This window comes from Elephas maximus, chromosome 11, assembly GCF_024166365.1.
Source record: "Elephas maximus indicus isolate mEleMax1 chromosome 11, mEleMax1 primary haplotype, whole genome shotgun sequence".
NCBI classification, from domain to species: Eukaryota; Metazoa; Chordata; class Mammalia; order Proboscidea; family Elephantidae; genus Elephas; species Elephas maximus.
This window is the reverse complement of record NC_064829.1, coordinates 94,593,011-94,609,891: the sequence shown is the minus strand read 5'-3', so window position 1 is coordinate 94,609,891 and position 16,881 is coordinate 94,593,011. Positions and strand designations below refer to the sequence as shown.

The window sequence follows — 16,881 nt, the reverse complement described above, 5'->3', positions numbered from 1 at the left end:
TTGGATTCTTTTTCACAAAATAATAATTTTACTATATTTCTAAGGGTATTCTTAGGGCGGTCTATTCTTTATATGAGCCCTGGTGGTGCAGTGGTTAAAGAGCTCAGATGCTAACCAAAAGGTCGGCAGCCCAAATCCACCTATGGGGCAGTTTTACTCTGTCCTATAGGGTTACATGAGTCACAATCGATTCGACAGCAACGGGTTTGGTTTTGGTATTCTTTATATGAACACTAAAGAAAGTAAAATTAGATTAGTAAGTTTCCAATAGCCCCATTTCTGTTGTTGTTAGGTGCCGTCGAGTCGGTTCTGACTCATAGTGACCCTATGCACAACAGAACCAAACACTGCCCGGTCGTGTGCCATCCTTACAATCGTTATGCTTGAGCTCATTGTTGCAGCCGCTGTGTCAGTCCACCTCATTGAGGGTCTTCCTCTTTTCCGCTGACCCTGTACTCTGCCAAGCATGATGTCCTTCTCCAGGGACTGATCCCTCCTGACAACATGTTCAAAGTATGTAAGACGCAGTCTCACCATCCTTGCCTCTGAGCCATCCTTACAATCGTTATGCTTGAGCTCATTGTTGCAGCCACTGTGTCAATCCACCTCGTTGAGGGTCTTCCTCTTTTCCGCTGACCCTGTACTCTGTCAAGCATGATGTCCTTCTCCAGGGACTGATCCTTCCTGACGACATGTCCAAAGTATGTAAGACACAATCTCTCCATCCTTGCCTCTAAGGAGCATTCTAGCTGTACTTCTTCTAAGACAGATTTCTTCGTTCTTTTGGCAGTCCATGGTATATTCAATATTCTTCGCCAACACCACAATTCAAAGGCGTCAATTCTTCTTTGGTCTTCCTTATTCATTATCCAGCTTTCACATGCATATGATGTGACTGAAAATACCATGGCTTGGGTCAGGTGCACCTTAGTCTTCAGGGTGACATCTTTGCTCTTCAACACTTTAAAGAGGTCCTTTGTAGCAGATTTACCCAATGCAATGCGTCATCTGATTTCTTGACTGCTGCTTCCATGGGTGTTGATTGTGGATCCAAGTAAAATGAAATCCTTGACAACTTCAATCTTTTCTCCATTTATCATGATGTTGCTTACTGGTCCAGTTCTGAGGACTTTTGTTTTATGTTGAGGTGCAATCCATACGGAAGGCTGCGGTCTTTGACCTTCATTAGTAAGTGCTTCAGGTCCTCTTCACTTTCAGCAAGCAAGGTTGTGTCATCTGCATAATGCAGGTTGTTAATAAATCTTCCTCCAATCCTGATGCCCCGTTCTTCTTCATATAGTCCAGCTTCTCGGATTATTTGTTCAGCATACAGATTAAATAGGTATAGTGAAAGAATACAACCCTGACGCACACCTTTCCTGACTTTAAACCAATCAGTATCCCCTTGTTCTGTCCGAACAACTGCCTCTTGATCTATGTAAAGGTTCCTCATGAGCACAATTAAGTGTTCTGGAATTCACATTCTTCGCAGTGTTATCCATAGTTTGTTATGATCCACACAGTCGAATGCCTTTGCATAGTCAATAAAACACAGGTAAAAAAAAATTTTTTTTTTTAAACATCCTTCTGGTATTCTCTGCTTTCAGCCAGGATCCATCTGACATCAGCAATGATATCCCTGGTTCCACGTCCTCTTCTGAAACCAGCCTGAATTTCTGCCAGTTCCCTGTTGATATACTGCTGCAGCTGTTTTTGAATGATCTTCAGCAGAATTTTGCTTGTGTGTGATATTAATGATATTGTTCTATAATTTCCACATTCAGTTGGATCACCTTTCTTGGGAATAGGCATAAATATGGATCTCATCCAGTCAGTTGGCCAGGAAGCTGTCTTCCATATTTCTTGGCATAGACAAGTAAGCACCTCCAGCGCTGCATCTGTTTGTTGAAACATCTCAATTGATATTCCGTCAATTCCTGGAACCTTGTTTTTCACCAATGCCTTCAGGGCAGCTTGGACTTCTTCCTTCAGTACCATTGGTTCCTGATCTTATGCAACCTCTTGAAATGGTTGAATATTGACTAATTCCTTTTGGTATAATGACTCTGTGTATTCCTTCCATCTTCTTTTGATGCTTCCTGCATCATTTAATATTTTCCCCATGGAATCCTTCACTATTGCAACTCGAGGCTTGAATTTTTTCTTCAGTTCTTTCAGCTTGAGAAACGCCAAGCGTGTTCTTCCCTTTTGGTTTTCCATCTCCAGCTCTTTGCACATGTCATTATAATACTTTATTTTGTCTTCTTGAGAGGCCCTTTGAAATCTTCTGTTCAGTTCTTTTACTTCATCTTAAATCTATCTCTTTGGAAACACAAGAGAGCAGATTAAGCAAGCAGAAATGGAAAGGAAGATAAAAGCCACAAGATCACCAAGGACCCAGGAAGAGGAGCTGGAAAAATACAAGGACCTTCTCCCACAGGGAACAGAGAGCCTTTCCGTAGAGCCTCCACCCTGATTTCGGATTTTTAGCATCCTAAACCATGAGAAGGTAAATTTCTGTTATTAAAGCCACTGACTTTTGGTATTTATGTTACAACAGCATTAGATAACAACAACAAAAAAAATCAGGACATAGATGCATGACAGAATGCTGAAAAGAGACTTAATCTTTAAAACACACTCATAGAGATTACAAAATTTGGGAGTACCAGTATGTTGAAATTTTCATAGAACCTGCCCCTAAAGTAAATCAAATTTGCTGCAATATTTGGGATACATATATTTTTTACTGCCTTTTACTTTCAAAGTGAATTTGACTAATTAGGTTTTATCTTTTTCTGAGTTAAGGTAAATCACAAATTTTTCTAGAAAATAAGTAGCTTGTTCTAGATCTACAGATGTGTGCAGTGCATGCATTACTTAACGTGGCCCTTCTAGCCATCCTGCTTGTGCCTCAGACACAATGACTGAGTGGGACTATGCAAATAAGGCATGTGGAACCTGTGATGGTTGGGGTTGTGTCAATGTGGCTAGGCCATGATTCCCAGTATAGTATGGTTGTCTTTCATTTTGTGATTTAATTATCCTCCATGTTATATGTTGTAAATCCTCTTTATGGTGATGAGGTAGGATTAGTGTGGGGTATATCTCGAGTCCCACTGTTACTCAAGTTACACATTTTTCTGGGCGTGGCCTGCATCCAATGTATATTTGTAGGTGCCCTGGAGGGGCTCTCTCTCACTTTGGATCCCACACCTGATCCACGATTGACCTCCGGTTCTTGAGACTTGAGTCAGTGGCCTGCCATCTCACCCGTGGATTCTGGGGTTTGCAAGCTTCCGCAGTCCCCCGTGGAGCGGCAGCCTGTCATCTGACCTGATTCACTTGCTCTGCAGCCTTGTGAGCCAGCAGCCCGTAGCCTGACCTTTCGGTTTGAGTTTGTCAGTCCCTGCAGACACATGGGTCGGTAGAAGACAACACCTGACCCACGGGTTTTGGACTTGCCAGCTGCCACAAATGTCTGAGCCATTTCCTTGATACAGTTTGTGAGTTCCGTGAGATGTGGCAGTGAATTACTGAACCCAAAGACAGGAGGGAGAGTACTGAGAGTAGTAGTTGATGTTAGAGATGATGGAGTGTTTTGGAAAAGCTGGACATTTTTAACCTTCGCCTATAGAAACCAGGTTTGTGCTCATCCTTACAAAAAAAATCATTCATTTATGTGAGAATTAAGTTTAACATATTTCTCTTGTGATTTAATATTTTTTCTAAATATAGATTTCTAGAACTCTCCAGTGACTATTTTCATTTCTTGATCAATGTGACAATGTTTTTGTTTTTCTAAAACCTGCATTTTTATTATTGTGTATTAGTTGTAATAACTTATGAATTTTATTTAACGACAGGTTATTTTGTCCTTAATTTGTGAGAAGCTATTGCTGCATTAACTTCTAAATTTTGTTTTCTAAATTGCATTTTAACCTTTTTATTTAAATAAGTTTACACTTACAGAAATAATTAAGAATATATTTACAGAAATAATATTAAGAATCCCCATATATTTTGTCGATTTCCCCCAAATGCTAATCATAGTTTCCATTGCCAGGAATGTGTGTATACATTTACTTATACATACACATATACATGTACATATATATAAGGCTCTTACTTTTTTTCTCAACTATTTCAGAAATAAGTGAAGATATAATGCCCCTTTACTCCTAAATACTTCAATATGAATTTCCTAAACACCAGGTTATTCTCTTAAATAATTACTGTATTGCTATGAAAATCTGGAAAATAACATGGATACTTTACTACCATCTCACCATCAGGCCCCCTTCAAGTCTCCTGAGTTCCCATAATATCCTTCATGCCATGAGGATCAAGGAGCTCTGCTGACACAATGGTTTAGTGCTCAGCTGCTATCTAAAAGGTTGGCGGTTCAAACCCATTCAGCGCCTTCGAGGAAGAAAGATGTGGCAATCTGCTCCTGTAAAGATTACAGCCTAGAAAACCCCATGTAGCAGTTCTGCTGTCACATGAAGTCACTATGAGTTGGAATCAACTTGATGGTACCGAACAAAATGAATATTACACGTGGCATTTGGTTTTCATGTTTCTTATTCTCCTTCAGCCTGAAACAGTTCCTCTTTCTTTCTGTAATTTTTGTTACCCTGACAGTTTTGGAAATTTTCAGCCAATTTATTTTGGTGAAACTCCTTATTTGAATCTAAGGTTTTCTCAGGATTACATTTAGGTTAAAATGATTATGTACCAAGAATACTACACCACTGAATTCGAGTCCTCAGAGCATCCTATCAGAAGCACATATATTTGTCCCATTACAGAGGATGTTAATTCTGATCAGTTCATTATGGTGCTGTTTGCTAGACATCTACACCATAAAGTTAATACTTTACTCTTTGTAATTAGTAAGTTCTCCTGCTATTCATAAGGTTTTCACTGGCTAATTCTTTTCAAAAGTAGACTGCTGGGTCCTTCCTGGTCTGTCTTAGTCTGGAAGGTCAGCTGAAACCTGTCCGCCATGGGTGGCCCTGCTGGTATTTGAATACTGGTGGCATAGCTTCCAGCATCACAGCAACATGCAAGCACCACAGTATGACAAACTGACAGACTCTGGGTTTGTTCTATCCTGTGACTTCATCTCACGTACTTTGGACATATTATCAGGAGGGATCAGTCCCTGGAAAAGGACATCATGCTTTGCAGAGGGTCAGGGAAAAAGAGGAAGACCCTCAATGAGACGGACTGACACAGTGACTGCAACAATGGGCTCAAGTATGACAATGATTATGAGGATGGTGCAGGACCAGGCGGTATTTTGTTCTGTTGTACATAGGGTCACTGTGAGTTGGAACTGACTCTACAGCATCTAACAATTAAGTTTTTTGTGAAGATCAATCTCAAGATTTTATAAATATCCTCTTTTCATCAAAACCTTCCCATTATTTCCACTTTTCGTTTTTGACTCTTGAAAACAATAATAACTATAGTGTATGCTGAGGTGAATTTCTATTTCCATTATTCCTTATCCATTTATTAAATGGATTTCTGCTGTTAAGAGCTTTACCTTCTAATCCATTTATTTGTAGATTTAATATTATGGATTCATATTTAAATCTATTATTACTATTATTATTTAAATCTATTATTGCTACTTATTTTGATAGCAATTTATCCATTAATAAGCATTTTTCAGGTAATTTTTACTAAAAAGAATTTGAAAATTCTTTCGTTCCCTTCTATCTTCATTCAATTTCTAAAAAAAAAATTTGTATCAGTTTTTAGTATTTAATTTTCTTTAATCTTTGGCCAGAAAACGCAACAAAATTGACATTTCCTTTTGATTTCTGCAGCTTTATTTTTTTTCCTAATAAATGCTCACATAAAGAGATGTCTGATTATTTTCTGTACTATTTTCTTAGGAACCATCTGGACAAATACAGATGAGACTCTGGGTTTGTTCCATCCTGTGGCAAAATTTTTCTTAATCTGTGGACCTGTAAAACCTAGGATACTAATTATGTGCTTCCAAAGTACAATGGTGGAACAGGCATGAGACATACATTCATACTCCAAAAAGAAGAAATTGGAGGGAAAGGAGCCATGGGTACCAAGCAAAACCAAAACCCAGGAGGGCCCATCTCATTAGCTCTCAAAACTTGAAAATAATTATCTGTTCTTCAGGACTATCTCGCCATCAACCGTGCCTCCAGACTTTTGGAAGGGGACCTAGCCTCTGAACTCTGGACAGAAGCCCCTTCCAGATCCACTAGGACAGCAGCTCTGCCCCCTTGGTTTTAGGTGGCCCCATTCTCCTGGTCCACTAAACAATGATTTCAACACTTAGGCCCTTGGTGACCCCATTAACCAGCCCACTGGCAGAGCAGCCCACCCCCTCAACTTAAGGTGATGGCATCATTTTCCTGGTTAACCCAGACAGCAACCCCACCCTCTGAAACCAAGGAAGCAGCAGACATGCCCACTGTGCTCACTCTTTCCTTTTGCTGGAGGACTACAGGTATTTGCACCCAGTAGTTCCATTGGCCCATTTCCTCCCTGTAGAATTTCAGAAGGCAGAGTTTATTTCATCTTGTCTCTGTCCATTTCAGTCTACGTCAAGAGGGTTTCTTGTTGGATAGTTTACTCACTCCTCCAAAGCAAACCTAATCTTTTTAGCCAATGGTTGCATAGAAAGATCCCAGGTGCCCTTTCAGGACATACTTAGTTCTTTCAATCAAATAACCCAAATAATCATGTTCTGGTTTGTTTTTGTACATCTCATTTTCAATCTCTCACTTTCCTCCAAGATTTCACTATAAGCACCAAGGAGAAACCATGTAGCCCCTTTTAAGTACTTGCTGATAGTAATCTCCTCAGCTAAATATCCAAGTTCATCACTTTCATGTTCTACCTTCCAAAAAACATTCCAACATCATGCAGACAAGTTTTCTGCCTCTTTATAACAAGGATTGCATTTCTTCCAGTGTCCAATAACATGTTCACTTCCTTTTAATGCCTCACCAGAAATACATTTAACATCCAAATCTCTAACAAAACTCTATCCATGATGAAACTTTCTCTACAGGATCTTTTATTTCTTTATGTGCCCTCATTGGAACCATGCTTAATGTTTGTAACTCTAACAGTCTGTTGAAGGCAGTGTAGGCTCTTACTATCAAGCACATCAAAATTCCTCCAGCTTCTGCCTATTACCAAATTCCAAAACCATTTCCACAGCAAATCTGACAACTTACATGAAACTGACGAACACCTTGAAGGACACCAACAACCAGACTTCACTCAAGGATGAACAGATTATCTAAATAGGCCTGTAACTACTAAATATATTGAACCAATAATTAATAATCTTCCAAAGGATAAAGCACCAGGCCCGGCAATTTTACTGGTGAACTCTAACAAACATTTAAAAAAATAAAATCAATTTTCTACCATGTCTTCCAAAATATAGAAGCAAAGGAAACATTCCCTAAACTATGTGATGAGGTCAACATTGCCCTACTACCAAAAAGGCATTACAAGACAGGAAAACTACAGACCGCTATCTTTCATGTGATATATGTATTTTTTTTTATGTAAACACAACAGACCTATATGTAAACATGAGACTGAAGAAGAAACATACTACTGGAGGACAGACACAACCAGGATTAAACACCTTCTATAAAGCTACAGTAAGCAACAGGGTCCTATTAATGAAAAATACAAAAGTCCTCCAAAGCATTAGCATATGGAATCCAACAATATATAATACACCATTACCAAGGTTATTTGAACTATAATACTTATAATACAGTGCACATCCATGAATAGTGAGGGAGGATTTAGGAGGTAAGACTGTGAAATTGTACTGTATTGTTATTTTTATCATAGCTACATAAATATCCAGGGACAGAGAGCAGAGAATACCTCAAGTGCGAAGTATGAGTATATATTCCCAGAAGTGTATACTGTTTAATTCCATGAAGTACAGGAATTTTTACATATGCCATTTAACTGTGAGAGCCTAATAATACATTGTGAGAAGTACACTACTGAGGTGGAATATGATTGTGTTGGTAGAAGGAATGTGATTTATTAAGGGTTATGACAAAAATGATTAAATTTTACTAATTAAAAGACATGTGATACTTCTATCATAAGAGAAGCCCTGGTGAAGTAACATTAAGTGTTCAGTTGCTAACCGAAAGGCCAGCTATTCAACCAGCCCAGCAGTTCTCCTGGATAAAGACCTGGTGATCTGCTCCTGTAAAGATCACTGCCTCGGAGACCTTATGGGGTAGTTCTACTCTGTCTTATAGGGTTGCTAGGAGTTGGAATAGACTTGGCATCAAAAAACAACAACACATCATGAGATCTATGATAAAGTTCTGAATAAATCTGTACCAAAATGTGAAGCTAGTGGTTAACTATGAATCCAATACATACACACTCCATTTTGGTTCTTTTGTTCTCCCCTCTGGTAACTGCATTTCCAAAAACAAGACTAATTTTTCATTAATCTTTAATATAAAACAGCTACTGCAATTCAAAGGAGAAGGTAACCGTCATTAGCCCTCTATTATTTCTACCACATAAGCAGGCTCTAGTAATTTATCACTCTCCTCCCATCAAAATCTGCCTCTCAATATGCAGGGATGGTCTGGTTTCATTGTCTCTTGATGAAAGTGGCCCTGAACACATGAATGACGATGATTTAGATTGTTTTATATCCATTCTTTACTCCTTACCATAATCTCATTCCAATTGTCACCACAACTTATGTTAAAATTGAGTGTCCTTGTTCTTTTAGGGAACATGGATATGAATGAACAAATGAAGTAGAGCCTTTCATCTCATTCATCACTTCTCGGAGACAATCATGGGAACCTATGAAAGGTCAGTAATGAAAGCATAATAGCTACAAATTTCAAACCTCAGGTAGAAAGTCACTTTTAACTATATTGTGGCAGCAGTGTCATCTGACCTCTTCATCTAACTTCTCAGGGAAAGAAAATCAAGATCATCAGCCCATGGCTGATTACTATGAAGCTGAGGTCACACATACATCCTCTCTCCAACTTTTTTTTTTTTTTTAACCTATTCTGACACCAGCTGTACATCCCATGGCACTATTTCTCTGCTGGATTTGATAGTTCATTGCAGTTGCCACACACAACTCACAGACAATACTCACAATTATGGAGTTTGGTAAGGAAGTGACAGGTTACAATTCAGGGTTAGAAAAGACTCAGGATACAGTCCTGCAGTCATACAGGTTCTTACTCATGCCCACAGGCAGGCCTCTCCATGGCCTTTGGCTCCTGGCCCTCAGCCCCTCAGGCTAGCCCAAGCCTCTGCCCTGCTTGGGTATTACAGAGATCTTTAGGTCTACCAATAAGTGCCCAGAGGCATCCCACTCTACCAGTAAGCATTGGCCCAAAGGCGGTCAGCTCTCTAGCACTGTGGGTTATCAAGCCTAGCTTTGCCAAGTGCCGGTAAGCATCCCAATCAGCCAATAAGCTGCCTGCCCGAAGGCACTGAGCTCTCTCGCTCTGTGGGTCAGCACATCCACTGTAATCACCTGGTTCTGTGGGCTGTGAAGCCCACCATGACGTCTCCTGCTTCTGCCATGTCTGCACCACCACTTCTCACCATCTCTGTTGTGACAGCTCTCTGTCTCCTGGGTCTAGGAGGTTCGCAGTCAGGAACTCCAGGTGCAAAGGATACACCCCCCTTCTAATTCTTCTTCTTGGTGGTAGTGAAGTCCCCCCTCTGGTCTGGGATTGGCTCCCGTTGAAGCCTAGAGGATGGCAACACTAACCAATAACCACGTTAAGGCTCCATATACTTTATTTGCATGGGTCCACAAGGGTGCCATGTAACATATTTGCATTATTAACAAGCTATCAAATCCCCTTGGTGGGCCACAAGTACCTCATTTGCACAGTCCCATCCAGTCATTTGGTGGGAGTTACAAGACCATGGCAAGAAGGGCCATATAAATACCATCTATCACACCACAGTCATGAATAGTAATGCTGTCTTTTCAAGAACCCGCATATAATTGAATAACAATTGTTAATTTTATTGAAGATAAGTGGACCTTTACACTAATGTCTTTGCTCCTTCACAAACATCATCTCATAAATTTTAACAGGCCTTGACCTTACACAGTAAAATTTAACATCTGAGGTTGCTTAATCTTTGAGGACTAGAGACTTAGTTCTTCTTGATGTGAATTCTTATGTATGGTCCGTTGTGAGAATCAGTTAAAAAGATGTACCTCATTCTTTACATTTTTAGTTTCTCTCTAGTATGAAGAGTCTCATGACATCCAATATTTGATAAAAGCCTTACCACATATATGTGTAATGTTTCTGTCCAATACAAACTTTCAGATGATTTGCAAGCTGCAAATTTTGAGTAAGGACCTTGCCATATACAGGGCATTCACATGGTTTCCCTGACTATTCCCTGTATAGTGAGGAGTAAGCCCCACTTAAGCCTTTGCGCCTTATTAAACCATAATGTTTCTTTCTAGTATAAATTCTCTAATGTTCCACAAAGCATGAACTCTGATTAAAAGCCTCACCACATTCATTACATGTGTAAAGTTTCTTTCTGATGTGGATTCTCAGATGAATTTTAAGATTTGTGCTAGGAGTATAGAACTTGCTAGATTACATTTACAGGGTTTCTCTCCAGTATGGATTCTCCGATGTCTAGTGATGTCTCATTACAGCTGTAAGGTCTCTTGACAGAATGTATACTCTTTCAGGAGGACTAAAGCCCATTACACGTCACGTTTATGCAGCTTTTATATAGTATGGATTCTCTGATTTGTATGGTTTCTCTCCATTATGAATTCACTGATGATCATTTAGACTTAATTTTTGAATAAATGCCTTACCACATTCATTACAATGATAAGGTTTCACTCCACTGTGAATTTATTGATGTTTCAAAAGATAGTATTTCTGGGCAAAAGCCTTGACACTTCATTACACTGGTAGGGTTTCTCTCCACTATGAATTTGATGATGCTGCACAAGATCTGATCTTTGGGTAAAAGCCTTAACGCATGCAATACGCTGGTAAGGTTTCTCTGTACTGTGAATTGTCTGGGACGTGTAGGGCCTGAACATCGACTAAAGACCTTGCCACATACATTACATACACGGTTTCTCCCCAGTATGGATTTTCTGATGTTTAGTGAGGCTTGAGCACCAGTTAAAAGTTTTGCCACATTCATTACATTTGTAAGGTCTCTGAACAGAATGAATTCTCTGATGATTAATAAGGACTGACCTTCGGCTAAAAGCCTTACAACATTTATTGCACTGGTAGGGTCTCTCTCCACTGTGAATTTGCCGATGTTGCACAAGATTTGATCTGAACACGAAAGCCTTGCCACATTCATTACACTTGTAAGGTTTTTCTCCACTATGAATTCGCTGATGTTCAACGAGACTCAATTTTTGGGTAAATGACTTACCACATTCATTACATTGGTAAGGCTGCTCTCCACTATGAATTCGCTGATGTGCCACAAGATTTGATCTTTGGAAAAAAGCTTTATCGCATTCATTACAGTGGTAAGATTTCTCTCCTGTGTGAATTCGTTGGTGTTTCACAAGATCTGATTTTCGGGTAAAAGCCTTGTCACATTCATTACATTGGTAAGGTTTCTCTCCATTGTGAGTTTGTTGGTGTGTCAAAAGATCTGATTTTCGGATAAAAGCCTTTTCACATTCATTACATCGGTAAGGTTTCTCTCCACTATGAATTAGCTGATGTTGCACAAGATTTGATCTTTCGGAAAACGCCTTAAAACATTCAATACATTGGTAAGGTTTCTCACCACTATGAATTTTCTGGTGACGTGTAAGGCCTGAACGTCGACCAAAGACGTTGCCACATATATTACATTTATATGGTTTCTCTCCAGTATGGATTTTCTGATGTTTAGTGAGGTTTGAGCCCGATTTAAAGGTTTTGCCACATTCATTACATTTGTAAGGTCTCTGAGCAGAATGAGTTCTCTGATGATTAATAAGGATTGCTTTTCGGGTAAAAGCCTTACAACATTTATTACACTGGTAAGGTCTCTCTCCACTATGAATTCGCTGGTGTTCAACTAGGCTTAATTTTCGGATAAATGCCTTGGCACATTCATTACACTGATAGGGTTTCTCTCCACTGTGAATCTGCTGATGTTTCACAAGCTGTGATCTGCAGATGAAAGCCTTACCACATTCAATACATCTGTAAGGTTTCTCTCCGCTATGAATTCGCTGATGTTCAACAAGTCTTAATTTTCGGGTAAATGCCTTACCACATTCATTACATTGGTAAGGTTTCTCTCCAGCGTGAATCTGTTGATGTTTCACAAGGTTTGATCTTTGGGAAAAAGCCTTACTGCATTCAATACCTTTGTGAGGTTTCTCTCCACTATGAATTTTCTGATGTATTGTAAGGCTTGAACACAGACTAAAGGCCTTGCCACATATGTTACATTTATGTGGTTTCTCTCCATTATGGATTCTCTGATGTGCAATGAGGTGTGAATCATGGTTAAAAGTTTTGCCACACTCATTACATTTGTAAGGTTTCTCTCCACTATGAATTCTCTTATGACCCCACAGGTATGAACATCTCATAAATTCCTTACCACATTCATTACATTTGTAAGGTTTCTTCCCAATATGAAATCTCTGATGTGTTCTAAGGCTTAATCGTAGACTAAATACCTTGCCACATACGTTACATTTATATGGTTTCTCTCCAGTATGGATTCTGTGATGTTTAGTGAGGTCTAAGCCATAGTCAATGGTTTCAACATCCTTATTGCCTGTGAAAGATCTCTGCACACAATGAATTCTCTGATGATTAGCAAAGATTGATCCTTGCCTGAATGACTTACCACGCTGATTACAATTGTAAGGTTTTTCTCTGCTGTGGGTTTTCTGGTGTTGTAGAAACCATGAAGGAGGCATAAAAACATCCCTGTATTCATTAGAAATGTTGCTTTGGACACTAGGAGGAATTCTTTGAAGGGATGGAACTGAAGATCCATTGCTGACAGATGGCTCCACTTGATGACATTTATAAATTTTCTCTCCAGTGTGAAATTTCTGCATTTCAGCTACATGGGACTGAAAGCTTAATTTAATCGTATTTTTAAAACATGCCATATACTTGTTTCCTGCATCTCTTTTAGTGTGATCTCTTCTACCAGTGGAAATTTTGTTATGGGCCGTAGTCACTCCTTTGTTATTTCGTTCATCTTTACCCCACTGACTCTGAAACTCATGTACATTTTCCCTGACTTGCCTGAAGAGAAAATCCTCGATGTCATGACTTTCATTTCTTTCTAACATCACCCTCTGGGATAATTCTCCTTTATCAGTGATCTCTTTTGCTGATAATTCCTTCATCACATATGTAGAAACCACATCTAAAAAAATACAAAGAATCAGAAGCTTCCTCTTAACAACAGTTAAAAAATATTTTACATCCAAAAACATAATTTTACACCAGCAATGTTACTCGTAATAAAGAGAATTTTGAAACTTCTCCATTATGATCTTCAAGAGTTTAGGAACACAAAATTAATAGGATTTCTCAACGAATAAATGATGATTACATGTAACTTATATCATTTTCAGGGAAGTCAAGTTTTAAACACACTTGATCATACCCATATGCTATGTAAAGAACGTAAGCCCTAAGAGAAACACACAGGTGGTGGCATTCTGTGATGGACTATATTGCTATGATGATGGATGCCATGCTACCTGCATTTCAAATACCATCAGAGTCACCCAAGGTGTACAGCATTCAGCATTACTTTGAGACTAAGACAGACTAGGAAAAAGGGCCTGGTGATCCATTTCTAAAAATTACCTCATAAAAATCTTATGGATAACAACAGAATATTGTCTGAGATTGGTGTTGGAAGATGACCCCCTCGGGTTAGAAAGCACCCAGACTATGACTAGGGAGACCTGCCTCCTCAAAGTGGAGTTGACCTTAATGATGGAGATAGAGTAAAGCCTTCCAGACCTTCATTTGCTTATGTGGTGCGACTTAAAATGAGAAGTAACAGCTGCAAACTTTCATTACTAATCAGAATGTCAAATGACATATGAATTAAGAAACAGTGAAAGTCACCAAAAATTGAACAGAACGTTTGAAGATAGATACCCTAGGCATTACTGGGTGGAAATAAACTGACATTGGCCATGTTGATTCTGACAGTCATATGGTCTAATATGCCAAGAATGAATAACTGAAGTGCAATGGTATTGCACTTATCGTCAAAAAGAACATTTTAATGATTCTCCTAATGTACAGTGCTGTCAGTGATAGGTTAATATTCAATACCCTCCAACGAAGACGAGCTAATAAGGCTACTATTCAAATTTACGCATCAACTACCAGAGACAAAGATGAAGAAATTGAAGAAGTTTATAAAGTGCTGCAGTCTGAAATTTAACCGCCATACAATCAAGACGTGTGGATAATTTCTGGGAACTGGAATGCAAAAGTTGGAAACAAAGATGAAGAAACACCAGTTGGAAAATATGGGTTGGTCAGAGAAACGATGCCGAAGATAGTGTGACAGATTTCTGTGAGAACGACTTGTTTACTGGAAACACTTTTTTTCCAGTAACAAAATCTATGACTATACACATGGACCTCACCAGACGTATTATACAAGAATCAAATCAAGTACATCTGTGGAAAGACATGATGAAAGAAGCTCAATATTATCAGTCAGAAACAAGTCAGGCGCTCACTGCGGAACAGAACACAAATTCAAGTTGAAGCTATAGAAAATCAAAGCAACTGCACAAGAGCCAAAGTATGACTTTGAATACATCACATGTGAATATAGAGACCACCTCAAGAACAGATTTGACACACTGAACGCTAATTACCAGTGATCAAAGAGTTGTGGGATAACATGGATTAATCTGGAAGGCATTATGCTGAATGAAATTAGTCGCAAAAGGACAAATATTGTATGAGACCACTATTATAAGAATGATCTTCAGCAAAATTTTGCTTGCTTATAATATTAATGATGCTGTTCAATAATTTCCACATTCGGTTGGATCACCTTTCTTGGGAATAGGCATAAATATGGATCTCTTCCAGTCGGTTGGCCAGCTGTCTTCCAATTTTCTTGGCATAGAAAAGTGAGCACTTCCAGTGGTGCATCCGTTTGTTGAAACATCTCAACTGATATTCCGTCAATTCCTGGAGCCTTGTTTCTCGCCAATGCATTCAGTGCAGCTTGGACTTCTTCCTTCAGTACCACCGGTTCCTGATCATAGCTACCTCTTGAAATGGTTGAACGTCAACTAATTCTTTTTGAAATAAAGACTCTGTGTATTCCTTCCATCTTCTTTTGATGCTTCCTGCATCGTTTAGTATTTTCCCCATAGAATTCTTCACAAATCCAACGCTAGGCTTGAATATTTTCTTCAGTTCCTTCAGCTTGAGAAACGCCAAGCGTGTTCTTCCCTTTCGGTTTTCTATCTCTAGCTCTTTGCACATGTCATTATAATACTTTACTTTGTCTTCTTGAGCCGCCCTTTGAAATCTTCTGTTCTTTTACTTCATCATTTCTTCCTTTTGCTTTAGCTGCTCGATGTTCAAGAGCAAGCTTCAGAGTCTCCTCTGACATCCATCTTGGTCTTTTCTTTCTTTCCTGTCTTTCCAATGACCTCTTGCATTCTTCATGTATGATGTCCTTGATGTCAGTCCACAATGCATCTGGGTCTTCAGTCATTAGTGTTCAACATGTCAAATCTGTTCTTGAGATGGTCTCTAAATTCAGGTGGGATATACCCAAGGTCCTATTTTGGCTCTCGTGGACTTGCTCTGATTTTCTTCAGTTTCAGCTTGAACTTGCATATATGCAATTGATGGTCTGTTCCACAGTCGGCCCTTGGCCTTGCTCTGACTGATGATATTCAGCTTTTCCATCGTCTCTTTCCATAGATGTAGTCGATTTGATTCCTGTGTATTCCATCTGGCAAGGCCCACCTGTACAGTAGCCGTTTATATTGGTGAAAAAAAGGTATTTGCAATGAAGAAGTCATCAGTCTTGCAAAATTCTATAATTCAGTCTCCAGCATTGTTTCTATCACCGAGACCATATTTTCCAACTACCGATCCTTCTTTGTTTCCAACTTTTGCATTCCAATCACCAGTAGTTATCAATGCATCCTGATTGCATGTTTAATCAATTTCAGACTGCAGAAGCTGATAAAAATCTTCAATTTCTTCATTTTTGGCCTTAGTGGTTGGTGCATAAATTTGAATTATAGTTGTATTAACTGGTCTTCCTTGCAGGTGTATGGATAGATCTTGAAATGTTCTTTTGATGATGAACGCAAAACCATTTCTCTTTAAGATGTAATTCCTGGCATAGTAGACTATAAAAACAAAAAAAAATGATTGCCCAATTCAAAATGGCCAGTACCAGTCCATCTGAACTCACTAATGCCTAGGATATCGATGTTTATGCATTCCATTTCATTTTTGACGATTTCCAATTTTCCTGGATTCATACTTATACAATCCAAGTTCCAATTATTAATGGATGTTTGCAGCTGTTTCTTCTCATTTTGAGTTGTGCCACATCAGCAAATCAAGGTCCAGAAAGCTTTACTCCATCCACATCATTAAGGCTGATTCTACTTTCAGGAGGCATCTCTTCCCCAGTCGTTTTTTGAGTGCCTTCCGACCTGAGGGGCTCATCTTCTGGCACTGTATGAGACAGTGCTCTGCTGCTATTAATTAAGGTTTTCACTGGCTGATTCTTTTCAGAAGTAGACTGCCAGGTCCTTCTTCCTAGTCTGTCTTAGTTTGGAAGCTCAGC

The 16,881-nt window shown here is 39.1% G+C and overlaps 2 protein-coding genes across 3 annotated transcripts in view; both read right to left on the bottom strand.

The window, feature by feature from the left end:
• Positions 1-16,881, bottom strand: part of LOC126085956 (zinc finger protein ZFP2-like) — a 94,496-nt gene that overhangs the window by 60,607 nt on the left and 17,008 nt on the right.
• LOC126085957 (zinc finger protein 665-like) overlaps positions 5,726-16,881 on the bottom strand; it is a 37,323-nt gene continuing 26,167 nt past the window's right edge. For both annotated transcript variants that reach the window (XM_049901863.1, XM_049901862.1), the window contains exon 2: positions 5,726-13,443. In XM_049901863.1, the coding sequence (XP_049757820.1) occupies positions 11,156-13,423 (2,268 nt within the window). In that variant the 5' untranslated portion in view covers positions 13,424-13,443 and the 3' untranslated portion in view covers positions 5,726-11,155. The remainder of the gene's footprint in view (positions 13,444-16,881) is intronic.